General features: G+C 42.5%; 1 protein-coding gene across 1 annotated transcript in view; it reads right to left on the bottom strand.

Moving 5' to 3' along the window:
• The window catches only part of LOC126095496 (furin-like protease 2), a 707,292-nt gene that overhangs the window by 502,960 nt on the left and 186,508 nt on the right, over window positions 1-17,824 (bottom strand). The window contains exon 2 of the mRNA XM_049910285.1: window positions 307-411. Within this exon, the coding sequence (XP_049766242.1) occupies window positions 307-321 (15 nt within the window). The 5' untranslated portion in view covers window positions 322-411. The remainder of the gene's footprint in view (window positions 1-306; window positions 412-17,824) is intronic.

Below are 17,824 nucleotides of genomic sequence, written 5' to 3'. Positions count from 1 at the left end.
ATAATAGTGAATTATTTACTTTAAATTTGATACTAATTACATTCTAACATGTGTAGCTGGATCGAGACGTAACTGGAATACAAGGGACGTAGGATTAATGTCACTGACTGACACTGTATCCCCATTTCCATTCTGTTCCAAAGACTGAAATTTTGCCAGGAACAGGGCTGCGTTGAACAGAAACCACACTTCCCGATTTTAATACTAGACAGAAAGGTGGATTGCTTAAGTTCATGGAGGTATTGGCTAGTAACAGACCAGAAGTCGGAAACTGTAATGAAAAATACATCAGTCTAGTCGTCTCACCTGCTTCTCTGCCATCAACGCATGATGGTGGTGGTCGCTCGGCGTCGTTGATCGTTTATGAAGTCTTTGGTGCTCCAGGAGGAAGAAACCATCGAGACTGCCAATCTGAAAAGAAAATATTCCCCATAAGAATTTAATTTCTCTGACACATAATCAGTTTTTCTGTCTTGCTGTCGTATCACAATATTAAAGACATCTGAAGCTAATCGTCAATGAGGCCACCATACTAGAAACAACAAGAGCTGCTACGAACGCTAAAATTTTTTAAAATATTTTGCCAGAAATATGTTTACTTAATCTTCTCTTTTTGCAGAGATGACTGGGTGTTTGTGTTGTCCTCGTCATTTCATCATCATCATGAAAGTGGCGAGATTGGGCAGAGCAATGGTTTAGAATTTGTATGGGCTCTGATAACCGCGCAGCTGAGCTCCCCACAAACCAAATATCATCATCATCATCATCTTCTTGCAGCTATGGAACTACAGTATCTAGAATACAGCGTTTAGACACCATCACTGGTTACATGTTCCTACGACCCGGATAATTTACAAACCGTGGTAGATGGGTGTCAACATTACCCATCGACATGTTACAGTTATAATTCTATATTAATAGTGCTTTTAGCATACAAAAAATATAGGGATGAAGGAAAAATAGCGCACATGAAGGTGAGCACGCGATTCAGGATTTAGATTCACGACAAAAGTTAATCTATGAAAATCAGTTAAGTTGCATATATGCATGAAAACGAGGAGCTGCCAACACTGCCATTTCTAGTAGCGCATAGGAACTTACAGAGCAACGTGTATCATCCAAAACTATCGTAGTAGCCGTCGTAGTTCCTCAGTAGACTGCTGGTACATCAAAACAACATCAAACAAAAAGCTACTGTTAGAATCTTCATGATGTAGTTTCTTACTACAGAGATGAAAGTTTACCACAGACTGGCATCTGTATTAGTCATTTATCGTTGTAAATAGAGAGGTGCAGTAGAGCGACATTAGTTTTCTAACTTTCAGTGACCACACGTTGTTAAAATGCACGCGTAATGTCAAAAATATTTGGCAATAAAGTGTACCTTTGGTATCAGTTTCAAGATTATGAAAGAAACATTCGTGGTCGAAAAGCAGTCTTCTATCACCTGTTGGTACTACTGGAAATGCAATCTTACCAGAAGCCAACGACCTTCTGAAAAAGTCTTTTCCCACAGTCCACGCCTTCAGAAAGACGCAGAACTTTGTGTGCCTGTCCCTAAACTAGTGTCTCTCTCGTAACTTTACTCCGACAATGAGTTGAAGCAGCTGCTGCAGATTTCATTTTTGTGAGAGATCCTTGCAATTTTAGTCCAGAAAATCTGATTTAGGACTTCCGTATAGCCATTACTAGAGACTCGTATAATTCTGTTTGGAGATATGACGAGCATACGTTTTGTAGAAACTACCATGGAAAGAATCACTCCAGTCTGCGCTTGCTGAAACGTAATCGAGCACGCAAAAATAATGGCACTTCGTAAATCTTCGCTGTAGCTTCAGTTCTTAATCTAGTGACAGTAGACTGGTTGGTACTAATTACTTGAAATCAGTCACGGGCTTACACCGAGAATGTATATATTTTTCTGATAGTTGCTACATTACATGAACGCAATAGTCCGTAAAAATCACATCGACAGCAGTTTCTGTCTTCCAAGTAATTTAGTAATGAGTGTCTTTTGAGTGAGGTTTAACGTAACGGCGTGTAGATGGTTGTCATATCCTGAGCACCGGTCTCGAAAATCCGTAACCGCCATTAATAGGGTGTACGATAGTTGCCACATATAAACACTGCCAGTAGTAGTTTTTAGCACAAATTAACTATATAAAAGTTTGTGGCTCGTAATTTGTTTCCAGTTTTAATAATCGCCAATATAATTATTGCAGTTGGTAGTGGTTTTGCTGAAGCAGTAGACACGTCTGTTGACTGCCATTTGGAGCTAATTCCCACGCTTGGCGTGTGATAACTGCACGCGGGCTGCCTGGGACGAGGAACTGTGGCTGTAATTCACAGCTGTCAGCGCCACGTGACGCAGGTAGTAGCAGTCCCACGCTCAGCTATATATTCTCATCTCCGTGACCGCGCTGAGGGTGAAATATCACACAATACTAAAAAGGGGCCGTACAGCAAATAATGTTTTCAAAAATATACAGAAATGAAACCATTTTCCTTGCAATTTACATTCCAGTACTATCGACAGAAACAAAGGAATAAACTACATGCAGTTTGGAACTTGTAAGGGGTGTCCCACGAGGACTGTCTAACATACGATGACAAAAAGGTAGAAGAAGTGGACAGTGTTAAATTCTTGGGATTACAGCTTGATAATAAATTCAACTGGGAGGAGCACACCACAGAACTGCTGAAGCGTCTTAACAAATCTCTGTTTGCAATGCGAATTTTGTCAGACATAGGGGATATAAAAATGAAAAAGCTGGCATACTATGATTCCTTTCATTCCATAATGTCATATGGGATTATTGTTTGGGGTAATTCATGAAGCCAAGCTAAAGTTTTCTGGCCACAAAAACGTGCAGTAAGAGTTATGTGTGGTGTGAACTCAAGAACATCCAGCAGAAGCCTGTTTAGGGAACTAGGGATACTAACTACTGCTTCCCAATATATTTATTCCTTAATGAAATTTTTCATTAAAAATACATCACTTTTTCAAACCAACAGCTCAATTGATAGAATCAATACTAGAAATAAGAATAATCTTCACAAGCATTTAAAGTCAATTAGTCTTGTACAAAAAGGTGTACATTATTCAGGAACACTCATTTTCAATAACTTGTCAGCAGCCATAAAAAGCTTAACAATCAATGGAATTCAGTTTAAGAGAAGCCTAAAGGATTTATTGTTGGCCAACTCCTTCTACTCCATTAATGAATTTCTCAGTAAAACCTACTGATTTTTGTATATAAATACCTTCTGAACAATTTCAGTGCCGTAATGTGTTCATTGTAAATGTGTGTCTGTAAGTGAAATCTAACTTCTGCACCATTTCAGTGCAGTAATGTGTTCATTGTAAATAAGTATTGTAGTAGTTGTATTACATGTTTATTACCTTATAAATAAATAAAAAGGTTTTTTTATTTTAAATTCAGTGCATTAGTATTTGTAAAATGACTCTTTCATATAGTGCTCATTAAAAAATGACGATTATTCCACTTGGGACCTGTGGAATGATACATTAGCTTACTTGTTTTAGTGTAAATAGTTGTCATGTATTGTTGTTTTTCTGACATTTTCCACATCCTGGAGGACCTCCTCACTACGGATCAATTAGAATGAAAGTAAATCTAATATAATCTAATCTAAACCGGCATGAAAGGATCTAAGGACTGTATGAGTTAGATAGTCATGAAACGTAAGCTGTGTTCCGTAGTTATTTCTAATCAATACTGGCCGTCTCTCATGCGTAAGTGAAAATCATTTAAATTACAATATTAATGCAGCTAACAAACGTACGTTTTATGACTTTCAATCCGATTTCTATACACACTAAATACAATTGGAGCACGATGTCGCACCGTAAAGGAAGGAGACTTAGAATGTTTCTCGCGAATCACTGTCTTATGTGTAATGTGATATGGCGACTATCTCAACATCATCCACTAAAAGTAATTCCTCGATGATGTTGTCATTCTTCCTGTTTGCCATATGTACCATACCCTGTGGTTATAGCATCTGCAGCAAATTCCACAGACCCTAGTCTGAGATGTTTGTGATCTGGAACAGTTTCTTCATTTGCTTTCCAGGATCTTTCCTCAAATTTAGTTCTTCGAGAATTGGTGTCCGATATATTTTGTTTCTCCTTTTTCTGATTTTGAGTAATATCCTCTTTTCATTCTTTTCATTTAACACTGTCTCATCTGGCTTCCTTTCTGTCGGCGATGTTCCACATAAATAAAATGATTATATCATAAAAACACAATCGACATGCCATAAGTACACGTAGACTAACGTACAAGTAAGGAACAACGTTATGTCTATTATACCACCTTCACAGGTACATTTTATAGTGTAAAAAACGCCGAAACGGTTAACTTGCATCCTCACCAGTAAAAATATACATAGTGCAGCAAAAAAGTGTATTTAGAATAGAATAATTTCTTTCCTTTTTCCCAAGAATCCACGATGCACACAAACACACACACACACACACACACACACACACACACACACACACACACACACATCGCTAAAGGGAACAGATGCGCTCTAGCTCAGGTGTCTGTGAGTCCTACTTATCCTCCACATAATTTTTAACCGTCTCCTATAAATTAGTCTCTGATTAGAAGGAAATGTAATTGTACAGAATTCCTTTTTTTGCCAAATCCTATCATTAAGTAGGAACGTCTTCATGGAATATGCACTGTCAGTGTCTAATGTAATTCCATACCTCATATTTAGTGTAGTATGGGATGGTAATTTTATATATCTGTGTGCAGAGCCGTATCCAGGGGTGATTCTCTGCCCATGGTGAAACCGGAAAATCTATGACCATCCTGTAAAACTTCTTTTCGGCAAAGCAGATTTAGCTTATATTGTAATTTATCAAGTAGCTTTAATAAAAATGAAGCATTGTTGAAAAACATTACTTAAACGAACTATGTGGATATAAATAAATAGTACACAAAATATTAATAGGATCAATGCAGTAAATTAATTGGAAATAGCGTAAACGTTCTAGAAAAATTAAAGTGAAACAATACCTTGTCTTACAGTTCGGGGCAGATGCTGTACATTGTGTTTAGTAACATGTACAACAAAGAGCAGACATTTCGCACGTCATATTTTTATTAAGTAATAATTAAACGAAAGAGATACAATTAAATGTTGATAACATATCTCTTTGCTGAAACTTATTTCACTCTTCCGTTCCTTGTTTTGAGAGGAAGAAACACGTTAGTTACTCCACTGAAGTTAAATTTAGCAGCTGTGCCATTTTGCAACGACATGATTACTAAATATGTTGACAACGAACTCCCATGGTATTAATGGTCTACTATAGAAGAAGGCTTCTATTTGAGTTCTTTTGTGTTTAAAAATGGGTCGTACTAAGCGAAAGACGGGAACAACAAAAGAACTAGCAGGTAAATTACTCACAACGTCCACTGTCTTTGCTGCGAACTTCCACCGTCGCGCATCATTACAGTCTTCAGCCAATACAAATAGGTAAAAAACTCGCTCGCCCACCAACAAACGGTACCTCAGTGATAGAACTAAATGTTGTAGGGAGCACATTGTGTTCATGTTGGCGCGATCTAGATGGCTGTAAAACAATAAACTGGTAGCCAAGACCGCAGGAATTCATTTTATTCCATGATTACCGGTTTCGGCGAAACTAAAACCGCCATCATCGGAAATTAGGACACATACAGATTACAACATCAAGGTAAACAATGGTGATACTTATAGTTGCCTATAACGTGCTGGCCTTACAACATTGTCGTGTGCCTATGTGCTACTTACGACAATTTTGTAAGGCCTGGTTGTTATAGGAAACTATTAATATCACCATTTTATGCCGTGATGTTGTAACCTGTATGTGTCCTAAGATCGGAGCTGGGTCCTCAGCATGAAGCTGTACTCACCACTCAACTATGAAGGTGGACTATTTTAAGATAAGAACTTAAGTAAAATATTAATAATCATTACATACATTAGAAGATTAAAACTACCGCATACGACTTGTAATACAAGAAGTTGATATGTTAGAAGATACAAGCACACAGAACGCCAAATGATAGTAGTTGCAAGAGGGCACCGTCTGAGCCAGGATGAGCGCTAAATGTGACACTAGTGTTTGTTCACGCATGCTACACTCAGTCAGTTGTGCATCTATCCTGTTACCGTATCCACTTTTCTTTGCTTTTTAATCAGTAATGGCTCCCAGGATTGCTTAAAAGAGGTAATGAACTGGTTTTTCCAATAAAATAAAGTTTTCATGTGAAGATGTTTATTTTTCTGTATACAGTGGTAGCAATATATAAATCTCTGCAACCAGCCACAGTGGGTGTCGCTTTGTGAGTGGTGCTATGGCCCTCTGTTAATGGATGTAGCTGTTGGGCAGGTAATTTCAGATGATCGCACATTAATTCGGTGGTTGGTGGGCAGAGCTGGGGAAGGTAACCAAACAGGGAGGTCGTTGGTCTCATCGTATTAGGGCAGTAATACGTTCATGTCCTTTCAAACGAACCATCCCAGCAATTGCCTGAAGTGATTTGGGGAAATCACGGAAAACCTAAATCAGGATGGCCAGACGCGCGTTTGAACGTCGTCCTGACGAATGTGGGTCCACTGTGCTAACCACTGTGCCGCCTTGCTCAATTCAGTTTGGTGCATACATATCAAGTATATCTGCTGATGAGTTTGCGAGCCAGGAAGTAGGCCATGGTACAAAACCATGAAGACCATTTAGTAGCAGTTTGGGACAATTTCTCTTTTCCTAATTCACTAGGAAATGTGTATTGTTGGGAGCAAATAACAGACTCCGCTTCTAAATTAACAAAACAGGGGTAAGTTTCCAGTGCTACAAAGTCAATGAGCCACAGCCCACAGTTATATACCTTCATGATTACGTTATGATGCTCGAACTTTTCAGAGATGATGGAAAAGCGTATGTGTATTAATTTCTTGTAGGGACCTTGGGCCAGCCCAGTAGATACGCTTACCAACAATACTTCATTAGCTTTGGGTCGACGTTACGTCATCAGTAATGTGAGGCAGATACCCCACACTGCAGTAACCCAGGCCAGCAAAGGATCATTGACGGCCGCTGTCACCTTGGCGAGAAGATGCAGCGTCAGAACTCTGTAGTGCTGAGATCAGGAAGAGCGGCGGCCCTTGGCCAGTCATTCAGCCGCAACCCTGACGTAAGCAGCATCCCGGGTTGTGCTGCGACGGCGTTCTGCAGTGGCAGACACCCGCATTTAGGCGGCTCAGATCTGGCAATAGCCCACACAGAGACAAAGGAGACTGCTGTGCATGGAACATGACCCATTGCCGCCAGGCAGGAGTCGCACGGCGGTAGGTGTGGATGGAAAGTCAGTGCCTTGTGGCACCAAGCTCTGCAAGGAGATTCAATGCTGGCAGCGGCTGACCTGAACCGGTCTTCAATCCATGGTTGAACCTGGCAATGCCCACTGTTCAAATGGTTCAAATGGCTCCGAGCACTATGGGACTTAACATCTGTGATCATCAGTCCCCTAGAACTTAGGACTACTTAAACCTAACTAACCTAAGGACATCACACACATCCATGCCCCTGGCAGGATTCGAACCTGCGACCGTAGCAGTTGCGCGGTTCCGGACTGAGAGCCTAGAACCGTTAGACCACCGCGGCCAGCTGCCCAGTGTTCTCACTGTCTAGCATGGCCTCAGAGTAGTGGTGATGCTGCTAGCCTCGGAATGCATTTGCTTAAACATCTGCTACTATTCACTCCTGTGTGCTCTTGTTACAGTAAAACCCAGCACTTGGCCACACATAAGGAGAGTCTTGTCCTGATGTGATACATTCCTGCCTGCTCCAGCTATTGATGCTGGGTGGCTCAGTTTTCTGCTACATCGTATCTTAATCCTTTTGTGTATTTGTTACTGTAACCCATATGGTGCGTTATTACGCTTACTGCCCAGCGGTATCTTGGTGTAGGGCAACACCACGACTGCATACTGATTATTCCAAATTCTGCTAAAACTAGGTAGTGACCCTACAGAAGGCTACTGTCAGAGGTGGTAGTACGGACGAAGAAAACTGTTCCAATAAACAGAGGTTCTGAAATGCGTTCCAAAGAGCCAGAACAATTGTTCAACACTGCTACTGAACAAGCACCCAGCATTCATTTTGGAATTATTTTTTCTTGACTTTCATTTTGTTTTGGTTCTCACTATCAGATATGGGAAACAAAGAGCTTGTTCTAGAAGAAATGTGTTTTGCACTGTAGAAGATGAACAAGTATTCATAGCTCTTAAGTTATGCATGTCAGAGTCCTTATTTAGTGGATATTTTCTTCTTGTTTTGATCCATACTACCATTTCTCAAAAAGTTTATTAAAAACGGTACAGGTACATCTAACCCACTGTCAGAGGTATTATAACGATTTTCACCTGAAACCTTCGCCGCGATCTTTCCTGGATTTGCGTGCCTACGTCAAACTGATACATTTACCCTACTTCAACCTCCATGAAAGTTTGTAACAACATCACAGAATCACTCTGTATGTCGTGATTCGACCACTGGAACGGAAAGCGAATACCACGAACAGTCAGGGCCAGTTTAAGACCTAAGCGACACAAGCCGTCGCTTGAGGCTCCAAACTAGGTCTGGAGCCATGCTTTACATGACGTATTGCTATCAGTAACGATCGTTTGGGACGCCGAGATGAGAGAGGCGCCATGACCGCCCCACGTCAAGAAGTGTATACAGCGCACATCGCATCTTGTAGTGAAAACTGACGGAGGTGAATGTTCACAAGGGAAAAGGGGCGAAGGGGTGGGAGGCGTCAAATGATAAGTCGCTTGTATGGAAAGGTTTTCTCGAAGAGGCCCTGCCAACCGTCAGTAGCCCTGACTGGTTCCTATCAACTTCCGTGGATAGTCCTTCAGGGTTAATAGTTCAGAACAGAAACGGAAATACCAGAGTTCAAGTTACCCAGTTGATCTGCAGTAGACCTCCCAAGTCCACTTCTTTCATTAAAGATCACTTGAAGCGACCCATTGGCTTCGCGGTCTAGTATGACACCTACTCCCATACTACAAGTTATTCTCATAGAACCTTCCAAGCTTCACAGAAATACTGCTGTAACCTAACGTAACAACCATTACCGAAAAAAAAAGGCTGAGTCATAGCTCTCCCATGCTGTATACGATGGTTTTCACAAACAATCTTCACTCGACAGTGGAGTGTGTACTGATTTAAAACTTTCTAGCAGCTTAACTTGTGCCGAACAGGGACTTAAACCTGCGACGTTAATGTTTCACGGGCTACAGTTTTACCGAATGCGCTTTTGAAAGCACCACTCCCATCTGTGACTAAGCGATCTGCAATCCCGAAGAGAGCAAGGGCTGGTAAATGCGAGGACTATCGTACGATTGTCTTCACGATGCTGACAAGAGCAATAAGCAGAATAGTCTAAAAGAAAACTTACACTGAGTTACATGACTATCAGTTCGGCTTTCGGAAAGACAAGGGCACCGGATGAGCAATTCCGAAGCTGTGCTTGCGGATGGAAGGGAAGCATAAGAAAAATACCGCTGAGTAGATCCGTCGACTTAGAAACAGCGTTCGACCGTGTAGTATTGCCAAGATAGATATTTTCAATGAAATAGGTGTCAGTTATACGGAAAGACGAGTTGCATATAATGTGTACAAGAATCAAAAGAGAGAAACAAGAATGAGAGACCTACAACGAAATGCTCGGATTCGGAAACGTGTGAGACAGAATGTAGTCACTCGCATCTATTGTTCAACCTATACATCGAATAAAGGTTCTGCAATGGGATTCAAATTCTTGGTGGAAGAATATCAGTGATATCAATAGTATGGAAATGTTTCCGCTCGATGCACCAAACTTCTCAGAAGAGACATTTCATGTGACAGCTGGTGGTAGCTGCTAGCAGGAAGATAAAGCAGAGGATCGATGACCCTGAGAAAAAGATCAAGGTCAATTTATCGTGTATCTAAGCCAAGACGACAGAAACGCAAGTTTCGTATCATCCTTCTTGGAGACCTATTTATATATTTTACGTAGACTAATTTCCGATGCTCGTGGTCTCGCGGTAGCGTTCTCGTTTCCCGAGCACGGGGGTCCGTGTTCGATTCCCGGCGGGGTCAGCGATTTTTCCTACCTCGAGATGACTGGGTGTCGTTGTGTCGTCTTCATCATCATCATCATCATCATTCATACCCATTACGGTCGGAGGAAGGCAATGGCAAACCACCTCGACTAGGACCTTGCCTAGTACGGCGGCGCGGGTCAGCCACGTGGTTCCCCTACGCTCTGTAAAGAATTATACGACTCAGCATCATCATCAATTTCCGATATTCGCTGGTTTGGAAGAGGTTATAGCTTAATACATTTCGTAAGTGAATCAGTCCTTGTGGCAGCATTTTAGGGTCTGGAACTGTTTCCGCTCGACGCACTAAGATTCCCAGAGGAGACCGTTCATGTGATGGCTGGTGGTAGCTGCTACCTTTTCATTGTCTGCTATCCGGTTAACACTGCAGCTGACACACCCATTTGGTTTTCGTTGGCAAAGACGTGCACTAGGATATCTAGTTCCCGAGAGAGATGCGGACGCCCTCTCGAAAAAGTTAACATTATGTCAAAAACAATCGTTCAAAGGAACGGTATCACCTCCACCATTACTGTCGGAATTACGTGAAAACACTGCCACGATACATTTCTTTACGTATCAGCGACCTGGAATCGTCCTCATAACCATAACAATATTTATTTCCATACTCATCAGGATCTTTATCCTCACTAGGAACACCTGAATAAACATCGTCAAAAACCTCCGAAATTATTTCAGATTCGTCCATATACTTCCGTTTCCTATACAGGACAGTCTCTAAAATGCGGGCATGCAGGAAAGTAGCGCTTCCGAAATTTTTATTCTGTTCTCAAAAGACCGGTTGAGATATTACTTGTGCATATTACTCGGTCGACTTCCCTGCTTAGCTAATGCAAGTTGCAGTCGTCTGCGATAAAGGGCTTCTAATTTTAGTGTGTTGCATGACGGTCAGTAACATAGCTATGTTGCTACGTGCTGCCGTAGAGATTCGAGTTCGAAGAGTTCATTCACACAGGGAGCACCCTCTCTTCGGCATAAGGTCAGACTACACAAGAGTGCTGCGACAGCTGTATCAGGCCGACGCCTTGAGTCCACTGTCATTTATCAATCTCCAACGAGCCCCGAATTGGCTCCACGAGATTTTCATCTCTTTCCAAAACTTAAGAAACAGATCCTAGTACTTCACTTAGACAGTGATGAAGCGGAGCAAACAGAGGTGGAAATGTTGCACAGTCGACAGTCAAACATTTTACAGTGACGGTATCAACAAACTACTCTCTCACTGAGAGGAATGTGTTCTCCGCCAGGGTGTCTATGTTGAAAAATAATTTTGTAATCATGAAGGATGGAGATGTAGAATGTTAATAATGTTTATTTTACCTAAATAGTGTTAAGGGTTTTTGCGTAAAAAATTCGGAGCTGTTACATTGGAGTATGCAGTCGAGTAACTGTAAGATATTTCAAAATACGCTGCCGGAAAAGAAATCGCAACACGAAGAAAGAGTTGCGACATGAATGAAAGTGTGCAGGCATGTAATTCATCTGAAGGACGATGTGTTTTGAAGTTTCGCACGAGTTGCATAATAGTGGCGCTAATACCGCTACTGAGGAGGCTACAAACCAGGTTTGCATTAAATACACGCTGCAACGGCAGTGAGCGTTAGTTTGGTGAGTTGCTGTTTGTAGTCAATGGCATCAAAGACGCTATTTGAATCACATAAGTGAGTTTCAGCAATGTGTAATTGGGGCACGAGGAGCTGGATGTTACTTCTGCGATGTTGCAGGAAGACTTGCTGTAATGTAGCCACTGTACAAGGCAGCTGGCAGCCGTGGTCATGAGAATGTACGGTCGCAACAAGACTGGGCACCGGACGACCACGTGGCTTTACCGAGAGTGTTGACAATCGTGTTCGGCGAATGGTTCTTGCACATCGTACAGATCCGCATCAGTAAATTCAGCAGCTGTTGGCACCACGGCGCCACAACAACACTGTTACTCATCGGTTAGTTAAAGGACAGCTTCGAGCCAGACGTCCTGCATTCCACTGACCTCAAACCACAGCCATTTACAACTTCAGTATTGTGCCAAGCTAGGGCTCATTGGCGGACATGGCGGAGGTCTTTCGTGTTTTCTGAGGGAACCTGGTTTTAGCCTTGGCGCGAGTGATAGCCGTGTGTGGGTTGGAAGGTGGCCAGTCGAGGGCCTTTAAACAACCTGTCTACATCCTAGAGACACTGGACCAACCTCAGGAGCTATGGTCTGGGGTGCGATTTTGTATTTCAACAGGAGCACTCTCGTGGTCATCCTAAAGACCCCGACTGTAAATTTCTACATGGAACTGGAGATTCAGCCTGCTGTGCTACTATTCATGAACAAGATTGCAGGGGATGTTTTCCAACAGGATGACGCTCGCGTACATACCACAGTTGTAGCACAATATGCTCCTCAGAGTGTTTTGCCTATAACTGCCCGATTATCAGACCTGTCTCCAATCGAGCACATATGAGACTTCATCAGACAAAAACTCCAGCGTCATCTGCTAGAGGCGGACAAAGTGACATGTGGTACCGATAGAGCACAATGCATGCACGTTTGGATGCTTACAACCACGTTCTGGTGGTTACATCGATTATTAATGTACCAGAACCTTACATCTAAAATGCTTATCACACGTGTAATCTTAGAATGTTGATCTCTTAAATACGTAACCAGACAGAAGTTTTCCCGGAATCTCATTACTCTACATAGATTGTTCTATGGTGATCATATTTTTTTCGAGTCAGCGTACTATCAAAATACTAAATAAGTAAGAAGTACGTGAAGACAGTCAAGCTGAGAGGTTCCCTACAATCTTTTGCATGTCGCCTCTCATTTCATCGACTTTATTATTTTTTTATGTCATTACTCGGTGGTAACAGGCCGAATAAGATTATTGTAATGAGAGTATTTGTACTGAGAGCTCAAAATACTTTTCACTTGATTCCTATGCACGTCGGGTTACTTTACTGGGTGGCCTGTGCGAGGCAAGCACCGGAGGACGCGGCACACTGCGTTTCCGTTTGGGGCTGCACTTCTCCGAATACTGAGGGGGTCGGACGCCAGTGGGCTTACGCGACCGGTGGAACGACTGACGTCGGTCGAGTTTCGCCTATTGTATGCAGGGCGAAACGAAATGATAGACGTCGCGTCCAGAACAAAGACTGCTGGCGACGACTGACTGCACTGTCCTCATGATTCTGAGAAAACTTGTGGGCCGTGCCCTGCTGGGTGCGAGTGTTGGGCGCCGGATGGGCGGTTGTCTAGGCATGTTGTTTTCGTAGCCTGTCAAACGGCAATTTGAGAGCCCTCCGCTGAATGACAGAGGAATGATTGGTGAACTTGAACTGAGACTTGTTGACGTCATAAAGCCCTGCTCGAAATTGGAGGGAACGGTCGCTATTGGCAGTAATGATGTTCTGACGCAGTGTGGGAGAATTTTGGAATCAGTACTGAATGCTGACTCGCTGTTTTCGAGGATGGTAGGGAGTCAAGCAATGTTTGCTTCTCCCTAGCATTGTGCAGGTGCAGGGAATCTGGATCTGATCTTCGTCAGTGTCCCACGGTCTTGCGACTAAGTCACACACTTTCGGCAGAACTTAGAATTCTTGGACAGCCTTCGACGCCAGGGATTGAAACAGAGTTGCTGCACAGCAGAAGTCGGCGCCTACATCATCAGAACGCTGCCTAACGACGACGTGCAGCATTTTTCAGATCTGGTGCGTATTTGCAGCTTCGGCATTGTAGTACCTATCATTTTTATACTGAATACTTCAGCAGCAAGCGCACTCGCTTGTTTCTCCATTTGATCCCATTTGAGCTCTCACTACTAATCGAGATACTGCAATATAATCAGAAGAGTAATATTTGATTCATTAGGACCTCCAGACATCATCGTGAATCTGTTGCATCACAGAGAGTAGGAGCCCCTTGTTTTCGAGCCAACTCTTATTCTCATAATAGTTCAGTGTACCGTGTCCTTTAACGTACTGTTTGTGTCGATAGTCAAAAATTGCTCTCAGCACTATGGAACATCTGAGGTCATCAGTCCCCTAGACTTAGACCTACTTAAACGTAACCAACCAAAGGACATCACACACAGTCGTGCCCGACGCAGGATTCGAACCTGCGACCGCAGCAGCAGCGCGATTCCGGACTGAAGCACCCACAACCGCTCTGTCACAGCGGCCGGCTCTGTCGATAATCATGTGCCTTTATATGTTTATAATAAATATCATTGTATTATGAAATCCGCATATCATTTAGTAGATATATGTAGTATCCCATTTCCTCTTGTTTATTATGACAAAGTTCTCTTTTTTTCTCTAAGTAGATTACGATTTTTATTTAACTATTGTGCGTGCACTCCTTATTTTACCAACTAGAAGTGTCCACCATAATTTCCTTTCGTTACTGTTGTGTGCATAATTAATTAGATGGTAGGTAAGGAGGGGGTCGAGTGCATGCCTCGTTCTCATGCAAAATTCGTCAGAATTAAAGAGGTAACACTCTTCTCCTCTCTGCCCCCTTGCAAAGTTTGATACATTTGATCCATACATCAGTTTTCTCGAGAATCGTTTATAACGAATGACACTCGAATTACGAGTAAACTCGAGATTCGTCCCCAAACTGTAAAGGATTGGCAAGGCTCCGTCCTTCTCAACCGCAGTCACAATCTTGATGTGGTCAAGGACGTTGCTGATGTGGGCCAAAAACTCCCCCGACTCTTCATGTCAATGACAGCTGGCAACCGATGTATCGTCAACGTAATAATGAAAGCAGCTAGGCTTTGTAGAAGTCTTGCCCATTGTGTTGAGTATTCCGCAGACAGTTTGGCTGTAAAAGGAACTAACGGGCTTCCCATCGAGACATCTCCATCTGGATAAAATAATAGTAAGACGTCACAGTGAACTTACTCGTTCGCAATCGGGCGGCAGTGGCTAACACGTCACAGATCCTTCGCACAACTAGCTAACACCCTTCCAGTCTGATAGACGCAGCGCCTCGTGCAGACGAACTGTGCCGGCTGGCCGCCTCTGGAGGACCGACCCAGTTCCGCGTGACGCATGGATTCAGCGGACGCTACGATATGGGCGACACCAGAAACATTTGTTGGAAACGGGGCCGTGGGGTGTAGGGGGAAAAGGGGGGGAGGGGCGGACAACAACGCGAGCAACAGCGCGCGACAACGCTGCGCGCGGGGCCGCCTGCAGCGGTGTGCGCTGCTGCCAAGTGGCCATCGCTCTCCCTGCTGTATGCCGCACGCTCTGCGGAGCAGCTTTATTTGCTCGCGCGCCCGGCGCGTTCCTCATTTGTCTCCGGAACACGGCTGGCCCTCCCTGGATTCCAGAAGCACCCGCGCCAGAACGCCACTTGGCTCTACTGCCGAGTGGAACCTACCTCAACAAGCGCTACGGTGCAGCAGTGCCCATATGCCGGCCACCACACTTTACCTGAGACTACACTCATTTGTAACAGGGCTAACGATACAGTAAGTAGAAGTGTCATTCACAGATTAGTCCCACCTAGCTCCGAGCAGGTAAGGGACCAACGATGTGTTATGAAAATGATATTAACCATTCAGCTCTTTTGAACTGAAATCAATATTGCAGTTAGGATTATAGGTGCCGGCTGTGGTGACCGAGCAGTTCTAGGCGCTACAGTCTGGAATCGCGCGACCGCTACCGTCACAGGCTCGAATCCTACCTCTGGCATGGATGTGTGTGACGTCCTTAGGTTAGTTAGGTTTAAGTAATTCTGAGTTCTAGGGAACTGATGACCTCAGAAGTTAAGTCCCATAGTGCTCAGAGCCATTTGATTATGGGTGCATGACTGTGCAGTACTTTTACGGCATTGGAAATAACTGACCAATGACTTACATTTCATCTTTAACTTGGAACATTTCAAGACTAATTTGATGCGTTCAGTCCAAAGACTGGTTTGATTCAGGACTCCATGCTGCTGTAAGCTGTGCATGTCTCCTAATCTCTGCATAATTACTGCAAACCCATTTGATTGTGCTGGCTGCGCTTAACTTGCATGTCCCTCTACAGTTTCTAACTCCCGCACTTCCCTCCTCTACTTAACTGACTGTTCCTTGATGCCTCAAGCGTATACTGTCGATATATCGGTTCTTTTACTCAACAAGTTCCGCAAATAATTTTTCCTCCATTTCTATTGAGTATCTTCTAATTTGTTACTCGTCTTACCCATCTAATCTTCCACAAACTTCTGTATCACCACAGTTCGAAAACCTTTTACTCTCTTCTTGTGTGAACTGCATACAGTTCACGTCTCACTTCTGCACTACCTTTACAAAAAGATTTTCTAACACTTATATTCGTTTTAGATGTAGACATATTCCTGCTTTTCAGTTCTTTTCTTGCTATATTAAGTTGCATTTTACAGCGTCTGTACTTCATCAGTTGCTTCGCTGCAGAAACAGAAAACCTCATCTGCAACTATGCCACACTGCCTACTCTGGTATCCTCAGAATCAAAACTGTTTAATTTAGTCTTCATATCGCTTTTCCCTTTTTCGACATGAGCGGTTTCGGGCCAGCTGCGCATTAGCGTGTCTGTTACAAAAAGTTTAAAATGGAATTGGTTCAAATTACAAATAGCTTAAGATTTATGTTTACAAAGCTTCAAGATGTTGAAGATATTTGTTACACTACAACAGTTGAGCAACATACTGTTTGCTACAGTTACATGGTAATCTGCCGAAAGTTGCACTGGAAGTTCACTGCTATAACTAACTATACAGTCATATGCAGTAGCTCTATAAAACAGAATTAGGAAATCTGATTGGGGCGTCAGTTAAACAGCTGGAAAGCGCCCTCTGCCTGTAGAGAGCGGACTGATGTAATTAATAAAAATGCCTCCTAGGCATATCACGAAATACTGTTGCGGAATTTAATGGAACTAAATACTTTTAGAGAACTTAATAAAATATTTGCGAAATGCAAAGTTTGCAGCGTTCAAACTTGCCCTCCATGGACTGACAGAATACATAAAAGACGTTCCTAAATGTAAAATATGAAACATAGATTGGAGATTATTACTAAAAACTAAAGAGATGATTTAAAATATTGCAAAAATGTTTTCTCCTTCTACTTATCAATAGCGACAACTCTATAGCAATAATGGAGTGGCAAATGTAACTTGATAAAATGTACCACACATTAACACGTTATAATAGAGAGTGAAGAATGAAAATTAATAGCCGGAGGGATCAGAGTTTGACATTTCTTAATATTAATTAAGTTAGCAAAGTTTAGTGACATAATCTACGGAAAGTACTATCCAATCCTAATGAAATTGTTGAGTTTAGGAAGGATGAGGATGTATAAGATAACTTTTCAAGTAATTAGTTCCACTCTTTGACAGAGTGAATTTAATGAAAATGTGCAGAGAAGTGGGAAGTGTAAAGCGAGACCAGACATTTGAACCTTAAAAACGCAGGGGATATTGTTGATTTCGGATAATAGAGAGGGTATCTGGGCACATAGTTAGCGCATTTGGAGACGTACACTCAAGGGAGTATTGTTGTATGTCTAGAAGGCGCTGTATTGAATGACACGAGGACATGTGAGGCGTGTATGATTTTAGGGAAAACGGATGAGACGAGTTACGGAAAGGACACATTGCC

The sequence above is a fragment of the Schistocerca cancellata genome, chromosome 8 (genome assembly GCF_023864275.1).
Source record: "Schistocerca cancellata isolate TAMUIC-IGC-003103 chromosome 8, iqSchCanc2.1, whole genome shotgun sequence".
Classification (NCBI taxonomy): Eukaryota; Metazoa; Arthropoda; class Insecta; order Orthoptera; family Acrididae; genus Schistocerca; species Schistocerca cancellata.
This window is presented reverse-complemented; position numbering and strand designations above follow the sequence as displayed.